The 16,482-nt window shown below is 46.5% G+C and overlaps 1 protein-coding gene and 1 long non-coding RNA gene across 2 annotated transcripts in view; both read left to right on the forward strand.

Moving 5' to 3' along the window:
- LOC311580419 overlaps positions 1–16,482 on the forward strand; it is a 148,189-nt gene that overhangs the window by 117,493 nt on the left and 14,214 nt on the right. The window lies entirely within an intron of this gene.
- LOC311580417 (barrier-to-autointegration factor-like) lies at positions 5,734–12,148 on the forward strand. Its single transcript, XM_084751990.1, has one exon. It carries the CDS (start codon positions 11,674–11,676, stop codon positions 11,887–11,889), a length of 216 nt encoding a protein of 71 aa, XP_084608116.1. The 5' UTR covers positions 5,734–11,673; the 3' UTR covers positions 11,890–12,148.

The following is a 16,482-nucleotide window of genomic DNA, read 5'->3' on the forward strand; positions in this document are numbered from 1 at the left end:
TTGTATTTGTGCAGATGCCCATTGAGGCCCGGAGAGGGCATCAGATGCCCTGGAGCTAGAATTACAGACCATAGCAAGCGGCCCAATATGAGTGCTGGGGCCCCAGCTGATCCTCTGCCACAGCAGCAAGTGCTCTTAACTGCTGAGCTGTCCTCCAGCACTCTTATTTCCAAGCCATTTATTAATAATGACTGAATACAAACTCTGAAGTGAGCTGTTTGAAAAATGAATATACTTATAGGGGAGGAAAATGCTTATTTTTTTTTAAGTTCCTAAAACAATGCCTAGCATACAACTAGTGAATATACAATAAACAATGAAAAATCTAAACACTGAATGGGTGTGCATATATTTATGTTACATGTATTTCATAGTATCCTGAGGGCATCTACTCTCTGGCCTCTAATAACAAGGAACCCTAAAAATCTCAATGGAACTTTAAGCTTTAATAACTTCATCCAAAATATAAATGCTACAATCCTACCTCTTCCCCCCCCCAAACAAAATTCAGCCTTTGAAAGTTAAATTATTTAAATGTCCTGTTTATATAATTTTCCGGATTCAAAAAAAATAAATTTTTAATCCTAATGTTTTGCTTCAGTGTTTGACACCTTGAGTAAGGCCAGAGAAAATAAAATTAACAATTCATGACTTAAAACACAACTCTCAAAAAGCATATATGAGATGTGAATAATTCAACACTCAAATTATGGCCTTGTAATTTCTTGCCATTTACACGTTTGAATCCTTCAGAACTTAAAATGACACTAGTTTGATTTTGAATACTGAGACACAGCGGGAAGACTCTCTCAAGCCTTGGCTCATCCGGGGACTGTCAGATAAGTTTCTGTGAACACGCCTGGTCCCTCTTGTGACTCCTGTGCGGAAGATGTCTCCTCCTTATTCCTGTTACTGCTACCTGTTATTACCAGCAAAATCATGAAGACCACAGCCGTATGAGCTGGCCCTTGTTGCAGATGCCACCCACGATCTTTATGGGACACTGCTTGCTCTCAGCGATCCTGACCTGTTTGTCTGTGAGCTTAGGGGTCCAGCCTCCCTGACGTACTGGGTGCCTTGCAATCTTGCAATCAGATTGCAGGATCACACACATCCTTGCAATTAGGAAGGGGCTCACTCCACCAAAAATCTGGAAAAGATCTCTTCCTTGAGTAATGAGATTTTCTTTGTAATAGCCCCAGGACAGCAAACAGTGCCTGGGGATTGGTGTAGATTTTGAATAGAAGTGCAATTCTCTAATTAAGTAACTCTATTATAACAGAGTTTTGCCCAAGGCTAGCTAAGCACAAAATCTTGCAACAGCATTTTTTTTAAACTGTCTCTTTTCACTTGCCACCAGGAAAACCACAGAGCTAAAGAACCCTGCATGGCAAAGGATCTGAGGAAATCACAATGTGGTTGGATGAAGAAGATGTGAAACCAAAACAGCAGCCACATTGATGTCAAGGAACCACATTGTTATTAAGTCTCCATGCCTTACAAGGATAACTTTGTTTCTAAGGCTAATGTATCCCGAAAACTGTATTTTCAACCTACGCCCAACTTGTAACCCTATGATGTATATCCACCCGCCTTTTATTTTTAAAGATTTATTTATTATGTATAGTGTTCTGTCTGCAAGTACAGCTACATACCAGAAGGGGGCACCAGATCTCATAGTAGAGGATAATGAGCAACCATGTGGTTGCTGGGAATTGAACCCAGGACCTTCGGAAAAGCAGCCAGTGCTCTTAACCTCTGAGCCATCTCTCCAGCCCTTTGCTAAGCTCTTGAACTCTTGTGATGACTCCCCTTTCACATGATCTGCTCTTGCACTTACCCTACCCCCCCCCCAACACACACACACACAGGCAGCCTTGCCGCAGGAGTCCCCCACTCTTCTGTCCAGGTACTGACAAGCAGTTATCTCAACAGCTGTTTTCTGTCAACCCTAAACCTTCTCCCATAAAAAGGACCTCAAAGGCCAATGAGATGCTGTTCACTGAAACCCTAACTTCGGGGGAGGCAGCCGCCTAGCCAGCCCCTTGTGCACTTCTAACTACAGCTTGCTTTAGTTAGACGGTCACGGAAACGGTTTGTTTGGTTTTATCTCAGGTCTAACAGAGACCCTACAAGAGTGTGCGGAGGAAGGCTCTAGGCCAGCAGAAGGCGGCAGCTCAGTGCCCAGAGTCACTCAGGCCATCCACTCCTCCTGCCTTCTTCCTTGTATACAGATGAGGACCAGCTCAGCACGGTTGAGTTAGAATGATAGTGAAAAGATAGAAATACCAAGCATCGACCTCTTGTTGTTCATGGGAGTTTTATTAAGTGATGTCAGATGCCCCTTTAAAAAAAAAACAAAACAAAAAAAACCTAAGCTTTGCCGGGCTGTGGTGGCTGATGCCTTTAATCCTAGCACTGGGAAGGCAGAAGCAGGCAGATCTCTGAGTGTGCTGCCATCCCTGTCTATAGAGTGAGGGAGTGCCAGGACAGCCAGGGCTACACAGAGAACATCATACTTTTTTAAAACTAGAAACTTTCAGGGACAGAGAGAGATGGCTGCTCTTGCAGAAGACCCAGGATTTGTTCCCTACACCTGCGTGTTGGTTCACAAGCCTCTTTACCTCCTCTTATGACCTCCTTGGCCACCAGGCACACACATGGCACACATAGGTAAATGCGTGCAAAATGTTAGTATACATTTAAAAAAAAATAAGGGCGTTGTTTTTGTTTGTTTAACAATCACTTTGCACAGTTGAGAAGTGGCGGGCGGCCTGCTTTGTGTGGTCAGGGAAGACTGCACGCAGAACTTGCTGTAGCCTTGTAATTTTCCTCTCTAGTGAGGAGAATCGCTTCAGATCGCTTGCCGAGCCTTGGAAGTAAACAGTGGCAATTGCAATATAAATAAAGCAGTTTTTAAAATGTTACCAGAAAATGAAGCATTAGTAGAAAAGTTTTAAAATATATTGTTCAGTGTGGTGGGGGGAGTGGTGAAGGGAAAAACACTGAACATTTAAATAAGAGAAACACGCTTTTGATAACTGAAGGTCTGAAACATACAAGACCAAGGTATATGTGGGCATCCGTGTGTGTGTGTGTGTGTGTGTGTGTGTGTGTGTGTGTGTGTGTCAAAACAGTAACATCCTGGCTCCTTCCATGCCTCCATGGAAGGATTTTGTTTACATCTTTCATGAACTCCAGGAAGACATTTTTGCTTAAGTGTTACTTAGTCATTTGTGTATGTGTGCATGTGTACATCTGCATGTGTGCATCACACAGAGGCCAAAAGAAGGCAACAGAGACTTTCCTCCATTGCTCTCATCCTCTTCTTTTGAGACAAGATCTCTCCCTGGACCCAGGCCATATGATCCCTTGGCTAGGCTGGCAGTCAGCAAACCTACTGATGTTTTTCTCCACTCTCTCCCTCAGAGATGGGGTACCTCAGGCATGAGGTAGATGACAAAGGCTCAATAAACCCTTTTCGTACCACCTGATGATATAAATACACATAGAAACACTTATTCTTAGTTTATATCCATGAAGATATAAATTCAATACATCTGAGATGAGATTTCAGTATAGATTTAAAACAAATTGCCTAAATTGGATAATGGTTGAAAATCATTCATTAAATTCTAGTTGGCCATAATCCCCACAGCAGACATTGAGAAAGATGTTTAAAATGCAGAAAAATATACAGGCAAAAATACTCATAACAATGTAATTTATAATGAAAATTATAGTAAAATATCTAGATACTCAATAACAGGTACTTGGTTTAAAATATCATGGTAAAAACTAGTTAGAATGTCAAACAGCCAACAAAATAATTTCTATAAAAAGCAATTATATAGATAATTATACTAATAATATTAAATATTTAAAATACATAAGAACTAATGGCAACTATTAAAATATATAGAAGAAAAATGCAACTGAAAAAATGCAGCAAAGTATTAGCATGGTTTATGGATGTCCTAGTTTACTTTCTATCGTTATGATACACACAGTGAATAAAAGCAACTTGGGGAGGGACGGGTGTAGGCTCAATTTTCTTAACCAATATATTTTATTAACAACTTAGTGACCAAGCATAGGTCACTTATAACCCAACTAACCAAAACAATAGAAAAGAAGGATTAATGGACACAATAACAAAACCTTAAGGATATCAGTTCCAAGGAACGATTCTCCAGGCGTGAGCCACAGGATTTCTTCTGCTGGAACCGAGGGTAACCAGAACCTAGAGCCTCAGCAGGAGCTGGAGCCCCGAAGCCTTCCCTCCAGCGGTTTTCTCTAGGAGCGTCTTGAAGTGCAGCGATGAACAGCCAAATCTATCCCAAGTCTCCAAAAAGCCCCGCCTCCAGTTCTAGGCTCATTTATATAGCTCCTCCCAGAGTCTGTTCACGGGATCTTTTCAGCTGGCAACAATTAAGCTCCTGCACGAGGTGGTTGCTCTTCTAGTGAATTAACCTCACCTGTTCTCTCACGAGACCATTCTGATCCCACACTTGGAATCCTAAAAAATAGATTTATCTCTCCTTCAAATGGGTTTACTTGGTTTACAGATTGCAGTCCATCATAGAGGGAAGTCAGGGCAGAAACTCAAAGCAGGAACCTGGGTGCAAGGACTGAAGCAGGAGCCATGGTGGGATGCTGCTTAATGGTTTGTAATACATGGATGGTTCCGCTGCCTCTTATGTACAATCCCGAACTGCCTGCCTAGGAGTGACACCACCCACAGTGGGCTGGTCCCTCCCACAGGAATCGTGAATCAAGAAAATGCCTAACACCAACAGCCCAGGCCTTAATGTCAACAATTAATAAATGGGACCTCATGAGGCTGAGAAGCTTCTGTAAGGCAGGAGACACTGTCAAGAGAACAAAGTGACAGCCTACAGACTAGGAAAAAATCTTCACCAACCCTACATCTGACAAAGGTCTAATATCCAAAATATATAAAGAACTCAAGAAATTAAACACCACCAAACCAAATAACCCAATTGAGAAATGGGGCTTGGAACTAAACAGAGAATTCTCAGCAGAGGAATATCAAATGGCTGAGAAACACTTAAAGAAATGCTCAAACTCCTTAGTCATCAAGGAAATGCAAATCAAAACGACTCTGAGATTCCATCTTACACCCATCAGAATGGCTAAGATCAAAAATTCAAGCGACACCACATGCTGGCAAGGATGTGGGGAGAGAGGAACACTCCTTCATTGCTGGTGGGAATGCAAACTAGTACAGCCACTTTGGAAATCTATCTGGTGCTATCTCAGAAAAATGGGAATAGGGCTTCCTCAAGACCCACCTATTCCACTCCTTGGAATTTACCCAGAAGATGCTCCAGCACACAAGAAAATTTGCTCAACCATGTTCATAGCAGCCTTATTCATAATAGCCAGATCATGGAAACAGCCTAAGTGTCCCTCAGTAGAAGAATGGATAAAGAAACTGTGGTACATTTACACTATGGAATACTACTCAGCTATTAAAAACAAGGAATTCCCAAAATTTGTGGACAAATGGATTGAACTAGAAATGATCATAATGAGTAAGTTAACCCAGAAGCAGAAAGACTCAAATGGTATATACTCACTTATATCTGCATACTAGCCCAAGGGGCATGTCCCATAAAAGTCTTCACTTACCAGGAAACTGGGACAGAGGGGAGGACATCCTATTGGGACTCTAGATGAGAGAAGCATGGGAGAATGGCAAAGCAGAAGGATCCAGAGGGTCCTAGAAACCTACAAGAAGAACATTATGATAGGCAGATTTGGGCCCAGGGGTCCTGCTCAAACTATGGCACCAGCCAAGGACAATACAGGCAGTAAACTTCAAAGCCCTACCCAGATCTAGCCAATGGACAGGACATTCTCCACAGTTGAGTGGAGAGTGGGGTCTGACCTTCACACGCACTCCAGTGCCTCATATTTGACAACGTCCCCTGCATGGGGAGACCTGGTGGCACTCAGGGGAAGGACAGCAGGCTACCAAGAAGAGACTTGATACCCTATGAGCATATACAGGGGGAGGAAGTCCCCCTCAGTCACAGTCATAGGGGAGGGGAGTAAGGGGAAAATGGGAGGAGGGAGGAATGGGAGGCTACAAGGGATGGGATAACAATTGAGATGTAATATGAATAAATTAACAAAAAAATGCCTAAAGGCCAAACTGATTGAGGCACTTCCTTAGTTGACACTCTTTCAAATTGACAAAAAAAAAAGAAAAAGAAAAAGAAAATGGCCAACTGGTAAGGATAGTAATTTTTGTTTTTAATTTTTCAATTTACTCTGTATGGCATATGTTTTAAATTTAAAAAAAAAATTAAGAGGAGGAGAAAGGAAAACTCTGGCAGCCAGCTGCCTGAAGTCCTTCCCTACCTCAGGGTCACACACCACCAGGAGAAAAGATGGCCAAAGTTTTACTCCTCCATCTTCTAGCATCATCTGTGGGGAGCTTTCTGTCGAGGGAGGTACTTCAACTTCTCCCCTGGTTCTCAACTCTTCCTTAACATTAGGTCAAGATCCGTACACCCTGTCACACAGATGTGGGAAACTCTAAACGGCGGCACCTTGCCTGGCCTTGTTTCTCTCTCAGGAGCCCTAGAGTCCCGATAATGGTCCATGTTACCTTCAAAGTATGACGCACACGGCTAGCAACCGAAACTGAAGAGCGGAGCCGGGGTTCGTGGGGCTTGAAGCTGAATAGAGTTTGCAGAGAGGCGTCTTTCAGACACCAGAGGAGCGCATTCATCAGCAGACGCTCAGAAGTCCCAGGGGAGCCAGAGGACAGTAGAGAACGTCCTCAGCTCCCTACCTTCTCTCTCTATGCCAGCGGCTCTGCCGCACAGCTGTCTCTTGCTCATTCCGGAATGAAACGAAGACACCACGTGGTTCTCAGTTCCCTCCGTCCCTCTCAGGGTCACTTCACACGCCAGTCGGCCTGGGTGAGGAACGCATGGAAGGCTTCAGAGCCTCAGCTGCTCTATGGAGAGCAGATACCTCTGGTACCTGCTGCCTCTTGCTTGCTTAGGGAGCAGTGGGTTGCTGCAGGATGCTGAGTTCCCAGCCAAAGACCACAGGCTCTGGGCGCACTCCTTTAGAACAGTCTGGTGAAAATTGCTTCTCCTCTTTAGACAAACCTGCCAAGGCCCAAACTCGGGATCATATGCTGCATTCCAAAAAAGTGAAAGCTGTATTCTGTTCATGCAGAATACTCTTCTCTGGAGCTTGACAGCCCTCGCAAAGACACATGGGTGGAAACGCAAGTCACCATAAAGACAAATCTCTTTTAACGAAAGGAGCCTACGAGAGCTTGCCACCTTCAGCCATGGGGAGGCCATAGACAACCGTTTGTCAACTAGGCACAGGGTCTGTAGATGCCACCATCTGGGACTTCCCTGCTTCCGATGATACTGTTACTTATAACATAACTTTTATGATAGCAGCCCAAGAGACTAAAATAACTACATTTGTCTCTCCTAAGTTTTATTTTCACAGCCATCCTATTACTCACTCTTTTCTTAGTGATCAAACCAAGAAAGGACCTGCGGGAGAAGTCTACCCACCAGTTCACACAAGATACAGTATCTCCCCTTTAATCCCAGCGCGGGAGGCAGAGGCAGGTGGATCGCTGCGAGTTCGAGGCCAGCCTGGTCTACAAAGCGACTCCAGGACAGCCAAGGCTACACAGAGAAACCCTGTCTCAAAAAACAAAAACAAAAACAAAAAAAAAGATACAATATCTTTCTTTAGTGTGAGGCCTCTCCCAGGATGTGAGCCTGGAGACAGCTGGCAGCACCTTCCAGCCACTGAAGAGTCCAGTGCACCCCAATGATGCTGTGGTGGCTACAGATTAAAAGGCACGTTCCATATACCTTCAGGAAGTAACTTTTCATTGGGTGTCAGTGGAGAAGAGAGAGCGCGCTCTCCCAGAGCCTGGAACTTCCTGAAAGCTGTTAATTCGCGTCTATTGTGTAACCGGTCAACCTTTGCTGGGGGAGGGGCAGTAAGATAAAGTCTTACATAGCCCAACTTGCTATGTGGCTGAGGCTGGCCTCAAACTTCAGATCCGCCTGCGTCTACCTCCCAAGCGCTGGAGCTACAGACGTGTGCCATCACAAGAAGCTGTCATAGGAGCTTTAGCTGCGTGCCAGTTTTTCCGACTAAAATTTAAGCCCAGGTAGAAGGGAGGTCTCACCTCTTTCTGCTTACACCCCTGCAAAGTTCCAAGTACGCAGACGAGCCCACCAGCACTTAGCAGAATGTCTGAATTAACTCATTCAACTAAATACTTAAGCATAGCCTCTAAATGAGGGCATGTGGCACTGAGTCCCGTTGACAGAGCTCCGTTACACGAAGCACTGTGTATAGAGGGTCGGGTGCTGGCATGCTTTCCAGGCTCAGAAGAATTGGAGGAATGGACCCGGTCCCCAATAACAAGAGGGAGAATGATCGAGAAAAGGTAAGCCTTACCTTTCTTCCCTTGTGAGCTCCCTTCTAAAAGCCCCGGAGCTGCCTGAGAGCCGAGTGTGAGCACTCAAGAGACCAAGAGCTGACTTACTGGGGAGATGGGAGCTGAGCGGGAAAGAGGATGCGTGTCCAGGAAGGATCAGTCTGAGGAAGCCTGAGACTCTTCATAGACAAGCTCTGCGTGCAGTCATACTAGAGATCGTGTGACTTGCCAGTGACAAGTCACTACACACTTAGAAATGAAGGCCAGCCCTTCACGTAAGCACGTGGCCAACTGGGGTGAATGCCAAAATAAAGAGTCCATCCCGAACAAGGATTTGACTAACTTACACGCACCTTAGGCTTATACATTTTATACACACACTGTCACCCTTAAATCTCCTCTGGGTCCTGGCCCCAGGTTACTCTATTTAAACAACTGAAACAAACAGGAGACTGCGAGTCTGGCCTCTGGGAAAGATGGGAGGTTTACACAGCAATGATCTTGCCAGAGTTATTTCCTAAGTATACACACCAGTGATGTTCTTTTCAAATAGTTGCTTCCCGCGGGTCATCTTTCGCATCTGACAGAATTATGCTTTTTCTCAAGGAGAGAACTAGGGGCTTTGAGGCAGGCCAGGATTTAACACCTGGTGTGACCCTGCACTGCCCCCTTGAGCTGCCTGTTAGAGGCATGGTCTTCGGGGATGGATGGGGCCTAATGGCTGGCCAATCACGGCAAACAAGCACTTACACCCTAGCACTAAATTTTGCTTACCTCTAACAGGCCTGGCTAACATGCTACTTACCTTTGGTGTGCTTTGGAGACAGCTAAATTCTACTTTGTGTGATTTAGTGTCCCCTAAGTGAATCTACTAACAAATCCTTTATAAGGACAATTCTATTACTTTGAGTTTCTCCCAGGTCAACGGCCCCATCACCTGTTTGGAATAAAGGTCAGGTCACGGGGATATACCCATGATGGTCAAAGCACCAATTGTCCTGACTAAATGGCATCACGGTGACACTCCTGAATGTGTGCCACGTGCAGCCTCTTTCCCTGGGCAAGGATTTTAATCCGACCTGAGGACACAGAAGCTCGGTGGCTTCGAAAGCCTGTGCCTTCCCAAATCTTGCACCAACCCCCGCCTCCCCTGTGAAAACAAGCCCCACACATGGTTCAGTTCAGGCAGCACATTCTCCCAGGCTTCTTCATCATCCTGCGGTTCTGCTTCCAAGGAACCTGGTTCAAGCCCCGACTTCCCGCTAGCCCACACCTTACCTGCAGGTATACTCTGGGACCGGAAAACTCTGGAGCGTCTTCCTACACTAGCTATGCAACCAATTGGGTTTTAATTGCTACGTGATGAACCACCACAAACTAAAAGGCTTGCAAACATGTAATAGCTCGGCTTCCAGGGGGTGAGAAGGCCTCTTGCAAGCAGAGAGGCTCCCTGCGCAGGGTGCCACAAAGCTGAGGTCTGGTTTGATCAGGTTAATGGCTGGACCCGGGTTCCTTGTCATTGAAGGATCGAGGTCACATTTTCTGGCTAGATACTGACTTAGGACTAGATGGAGCTCCCAGCAAGGGCTCTTATGTTCATGTCACACTGACACCACCACCCCACCCACCCCCTCACGCGCATGGGCAATAGACAGGTGGGTCTGTTGCTTCCAGGTCATGGGAGGATTTCTGCTGGGTCCTTCTTCTTCTTCAAGGACTCACCTAAGTAGGCCAAACCCTGTTATATTAGGATAGTCATCTTTTGCCTATAGTGTGATATTGTCACCGGAAGTGAAACACCACAGTCACGGGTCTAGCTTATACTAAACAAAAGGGAATGGCACAGGTGTGTCTGAACTGAGGAGCTGCCTCAGCATTTTGCTTACCACAAAACGCAATTAAAAGTAATTTTTTTTGAAGTTCTGCTTATTTTTATGCTGTGTGTATAAGTGATCTGTCTGCGTCCATGTGTGTGTGTGTGTGTACACACGCGTGCATATGCACACGCGTACATGTGTGCCACATGCATGCCTAGTATCCATGGAGGCCAGAAGAGGGTGTCAGATGCCCTAGAACTGGAGTTATAAGTGGTTTTGAAGCCAGGCGTGGTGGCGCACGCCTTTAATCCCAGCACTCGGGAAGCAGAGGAGGGCAGATCGCTGTGAGTTCGAGGCCAGCCGGGTCTACAAAGTGAGTCCAGCCCTGGTCAGTTTGGGTGGTTCTAGCGGTTTGTTTTGTTTTGTTGTTGTTGTTTGTTTGTTTGTTTTCCATGCCAAGGAAGTACACAGAATGCTCTCCTCTGTTTCCACCCCACGGAAAGGATTTGGACTTCTCTGTGTTCTCACCTGCTGATGGCTGTGTGTGTAAACACACTCAAGTGGCTGAAACTGTAGTTTTGCCCGTTACAGATAAACCTGTCGGGAACATTTTGGTGGACTTCCAGTGCCCGTAAGTTTTCTTTCTTGAGAGTGAACACAGAAATAAGACTATGCAGCTGGGAGCAGCATGTGTTTAGCTTCGGGACTTCCTACGTGGACTTGTCCCCACAGCACTGTTTATGGCTTAGGAACATTCTAAGAGCTTTATGCCCCAACTCACATGTCTCAAACTCGATCCATCTGTGAGGACATCTTATTGGGGCTTTAATTTTTCATTTCCCCAATGAATAATGACATTTAGGGATTTCGAGTGTTTTTACCAGGTAGGTGTAGGCTTCGCTTATTAAAAAAAAAAAAGTACAAATCTTAAGCTCACTCAGCTTAAGTGCCTTGGGATTTTACTGTCGAGCGGTAAGACCTTCATGTATTTACACACTGGTCATTTACTAGGTTGTGGTTTTGTTCTTGTTGATTGTTTTCATTTTGCTTTTGAGACAAGGTCTCACTACGTAGCCCAAGCTGACCTCAAGCTCACTATGTAGTCCAGGCTGACCACATACTTATGGCCATCCTCCTGCCTCAGTATTCCACATGCTGAGAATGTATAAACCACCATTTCCAGGTCAGATGTCTTTTGCAAATGTTTCCCCGGCCTCCATTCATTCCTTCAATTTCCATGGACCTTCTGGTTTTAACCTTGTGTATGTTTTTAAATGAAAAGCTTTGGGTGTCCATAGAATGGTTTTCAAGAACTAAAACATCAATCTTAAGAAACCCTTTGAGAGTGGCGCGAGGAGCTGTTACCAGAGCTGGAGCTACTGGTTAAGCCTGATGACAACCTCCCAAAAGCACCGAGACTTCGTGGCAGACACCATGGGGGAAAAGCCAGTGGGGAGCCTGGCCAGGACTGATGACATCATGAGCAAGAAGCTGGAGAAAAGGGCCTTTGACAAGGCTTATGTGGTCCTTGGCCAGTTTCTGGAGCTAAAGAAAGATGAAGACCTCTTCCGAGAATGGCTGAAAGACACATGTAGTGCCAATGCCTAGTAGTCCCGGGACTGCTTTGGGTGCCTTTGAGATGGTGTGGTGCTTTCTTGTAGCATTCTCTAGGGACCCGTCAGCAGCCCAGCCAAAGCATAGAGTCTCCAGAGTCTGCAGCCGGGTCGGGCTCCTCCCAGTCCTCCATGAAGGAAAGGATCTGCTGTCACACTCACCTCCTATGTACTCCAGGGTCTCTGGGGAGTTCTCTCCCCTCAGTATTTCAAACTCTTTCAAATTCTTACCCTTGTATGCCTTGCCCTCCCTCCCTCCCCTTTGCAGTTCCATGGCAACAATTACCAGCTTTCCTGAATGGATTTCTGGCCCCTTTCTCCCTCCCTCCACCATCTGTTGGATGCCCTTTGGCTCACTCCGCCGCCACCGCCGCCGCCGCTGCCTCCCCCACCCCGCTACATTTTTTTTTTTTTAACAAAAACAGTCACTGTCCTTATAAAGATTTTTAGATGAATAAAGTCAGTGGCCTTCATAAAAAAATAAAATAAACTATATTGTAAGCAGCGTCTACTATACTTTTTAATCACTATCACTTTGTTTTTATTAGAAAATGTCAAAATCCAGCTCAGATGTTAAGAGTGCACGCTGCTTTATCAATGAACTGCAGTTCAGATCCTTGTCACCCACATACACGGCCTACATACATGGTCTATAAATCTATCTCCCAGGCATCTGGTGACTTGCTGAGCACCCATGTACACATGTGCACACACATGTACACACACACAAACATAAAGATGTAAAATGTTATGGCTACTTTCATTATGGTATTCACCCTCCCTCCTAACCCAGGTAAGCCTTGGCTGTCCCAGGCGTCTAGGCCACCTCTTTCCCTTCCCTCTGCCGTCACATCACACCTACTGCCTCTCACAGAGCCGAGGGGCTGTTTCTAATACCTGCCCATGCATGCGTGACTGTGGGGTTTCTTCTGCTTGCCTTTGTTTGGGGCCAGCGGTTGATTTTGAACGTGGGGCTTTGCGGCACCCCTCACTTCCTGGATAAAGGGGTCAATTGGTGGGTTTCTAAAGCACTCGCCATAATGGTAAAGTAACTGTGATCTGTTTCTGCCAAACCCTATAGCTTTAAATCCCACTCCAAAGTGACTTGCCAGCTACTTGGGGCTCCCCACTTGAGTCCCACTCATAGTGACCTCACTTACTGAACTTTTCACACACCATTTCCGTGGTTTGAAAACAGCCCTTTCCCACCTGGATGCTCCCTCTTCCTTCTTTAACATGCAACTGGAGCTGCCTCTATCCCTAAGTCTTAGGACCAACCTAAATGACTCTCCATTAGCAAGACACATCTTTCCCATTAGATCATAAACTCCGCTGAGACAGAGTTAACTTTCTGCATCATAGGACAAGGGCATCACACAGTCTGTTATCGTATGGGGGGCATAAGGGAATAACTGCCCAATAAAACATGCAGAGCCGAGGGACGTGCCTGCAGTACTCTCTCCCATTTTGACGTACCTCAGGAAAGATTGCATGGTCAGAAACCAGGTATAACAGTGACCCAGCGAGACACCAAGGTCAGCCGTGCCTGGGTACAACGGTAATGCTTGCAGGCTGGGGCCAGACTGAAATCTTTTTTTTTTCCTAATAGGCCCTAATCTTGTGCACCCCCATAAAGAGGGCATTTTATGAGTTTTAAGCAAGACGATAATGACTATGAGACAAAAGAATGTTCCCAAGCACTACAGGACAGATGCTGGCTCGCCCATCCTTTGTGCTTCCAGATGCTCCATTTATCCCTTCAAAGTGACATAACAGGAAGTGGGGATTGTTTGGCCTAAGTGTGTTCCCCAAATGTCATCCAGTGATAGCACTGGGAGATGAGCTTCCCTGTTGTGTTATGAACTCATGAATTTTCCATGAGTGGGGTCAGAGCTTTTATCCAAGGGCCTAACCGTCCACTCTAGCGGCAGCAAACACATCCTCAGACCCGTTCTCCCTCCTTCCTGCATCTGAGGACACCTAAAGTGGTGTCATGAGTGAGAAACGCATCCTCAAGGGACCGAGGCAGGGGCCCATGGCTTCTGAGCCCCTGTGTCTCTGTTGTTTATAAACTCCCCCAGTCTTATGTATTTTGTTATAGCAACACAGACAGAAGCAGGCTCACGTCCAATCCGTTTTTAATAGATCACAAAGAGAGGAACTTCACCTAGTTGCCGACCCACATCTGGGACAATGCCACTTGCAGAGAGGTTGGAGCAGCAGGAAAGCAGCTGGCGAAAACCAAGCAAGGCCGTGTCGTCCTGCCTCTGAGTCCTCCGGCCTTGTGCCCACCTTAGCCCGACACTTCCTACTTGAGAAGTTGGCACAGGAAGTCAGAAAGTGGAGTTTGTTTGGCATGAGTACACAAAAAAAACCGATCCTCTTCCTGGTGGGGCAAGGTCTTATGGGAACATCCGTCACTCTGGTTCTTAAAAGGAAGCATCTACTTCTTAATTTGGAAGAGATCTTGTGGCAGCAAAACAAAGAAGGGCTGGTGCTCCTGCAACTCTTCTGTCTTCAAGGCACTTCCTGGGTGTGGCAAAGATAACGGCACTAGCAAAACCTGTGAATGCCAGAGCTGTGGTGTTCTAACCAAAGGCTCGGGAACACCTCTAAGCCCGGGTGGTTCCTCAGTGGTGCTGTCTCCCCAAAGCTGGAGGAGGTACCATAGCTTGTTGACTAGGTATTTTGACTGAGGGGGGAAAAATTAGCTGTGCCACACTAAAATATAGCCTTGCCCCTCCTGACCATAATGGAAGTACTTTGGCTACAAGCTCCCCCAGGAGCTCAGGGTGACAGCATAGCAAGAAGTATTCCCCAAGCACGAGTCCCCGCAATGTCCCCTGCTGCCACCTGTACTTCAGCCGCATGGGCCACACCCTCTGCCTGTGAGAATGTAAGAGCCTATAAGCACAGAACTGGCCTTGACCTTCATGGCGTCTGCCAATGAGTTCCGTCATGGATGCCTCAGGTGCTCAGACGGAAGCCATGAGAAGCCTCTCTATACATCAGAGCTGGCAGCCGGGCGTGGTGGTGCACGCCTTTAACCCCAGCACTCGGTAGGGCAGAGGCAGGCGGATCACTGAGTTCGAGGCCAGCCTGGTCTACAAAGTTAGTCCAGGACAGCCAAGGCTACCCAGAGAAACCCTGTCTTGAAAAAATAACAAAACATCAGAGCTGGTGCCCTCCACTTCTCCCCAAAAGCATTCTGGCCAGGGGTTCACTGGGAGCTCTGACAAAAGGTTGAGAAGTCTTCCCCCAACACATCTCTCGATGGCAGCACCTGTGGCTGCAACGGGATGCACTCCGGTAGGATGGGGGACCCAGCCAGCTCGTTTGACCACAAGGAGGCACAAAATTGCCACTAGGCTCTCATGTCTTCTTGGTGATGTTCATGCTCCCAACAGTAACAGATTGTCTTCACTCGGCTGGCTATAACTACAGGCAGGAAGGAAAATGTCTCCGAGGGCCTACAGGCTCTTCACAAAGATAGGCACTTTACATTACAGGCAAAGTGCTACAGGGTAACAAGGCTGCAGTGTCAAAATCTGTGTCCCCCTCAGGGGAAGGCACCAAAGTTAAATGTTTCAACCAAGAAGCTGATACACACACACACACACACACACACACACACACACACACACACACACACACACACACACCCTATAGACCCTGTGGCTAAAAGTTATCCAACAGCCAGGGGCTGTGGACAAAGGATTACTGTCCTTGGTGCTGAGATTCTGGCAGTTGGCTCCCTTGTGGAAACTATCAGCTTCATCAACGGGAAAGTTGCTGAGTTGCCTACAGAGACAAGATGAACGGTGGTTGGCGGGCACGCCAAGCCTACTGAGATTTGACTCCATCTGAATGCCTGGGGATGTGACGAAGGTTCAGTTAGAAATGCACACTCGAGCTGTCAAAGCAGGAGCCACAAAGAGAGGCTAACCCCACCCCCACCCCACCCATCACATCAGAGGAAGTTTAAGAGTGATATGTTGGCTGCTAAACAACAGTGCAGGCAAGGTGGCAGAGTCGCAACGGTGAACTGCCGCCTCTAAGGCAGAGAGCTCTTAGACTCAAGCTGACGCGTTGTCAGGGTGAAGAGGGACCCCAGTAAGCCAAAAAGCAACAAACTGAGGGGGCAGCGGGGTATCTTAACCACATGAACTCCACCAGACTCAAAACAAAACAAAACAGAACAAAAGGCTTGGATATGGAGGCTACGTGTGTGAGCTGTTGAGAGACAGAACCCGGTAAGCCAGGAACCAGAGAAGTTCTAAAGAGAGTGCCTCCAACCACTGCCCATTAGGGACCACAAGACTGGGCCTGAGCTGTGGCTCCTAGCCCAGAAGAAGATATTTCTTTTCTTTTTTCTTTTTTTTTTTTTTTTTCCTTTTTTAAGAAAAATGTGACATAAGTGCAAGAGGCTGGCGGAGCCTGGGACCTTCGCAGGGGATCTGCTCCACACACAGTGGCCCAAGATATATGTGAGGAAGCTTATGTGGAAGCCTAGAACCGCACCTCCCCCGACCCCCAGCAGCCCCCATTAGCCCCACCTCCTCAATAGTAACAGGTTTGCTTCAAACAG

This window comes from Acomys minous (assembly GCF_964271855.1).
Source record: "Acomys minous genome assembly, chromosome: 13".
Classification (NCBI taxonomy): Eukaryota; Metazoa; Chordata; class Mammalia; order Rodentia; family Muridae; genus Acomys; species Acomys minous.

What these genes read in the sequence shown, in the direction of transcription:
- LOC311580417 (XM_084751990.1), top strand. Translation starts at nt 11,674, where the DNA reads ATGACAACCTCCCAAAAGCACCGAGACTTCGTGGCAGACACCATGGGG.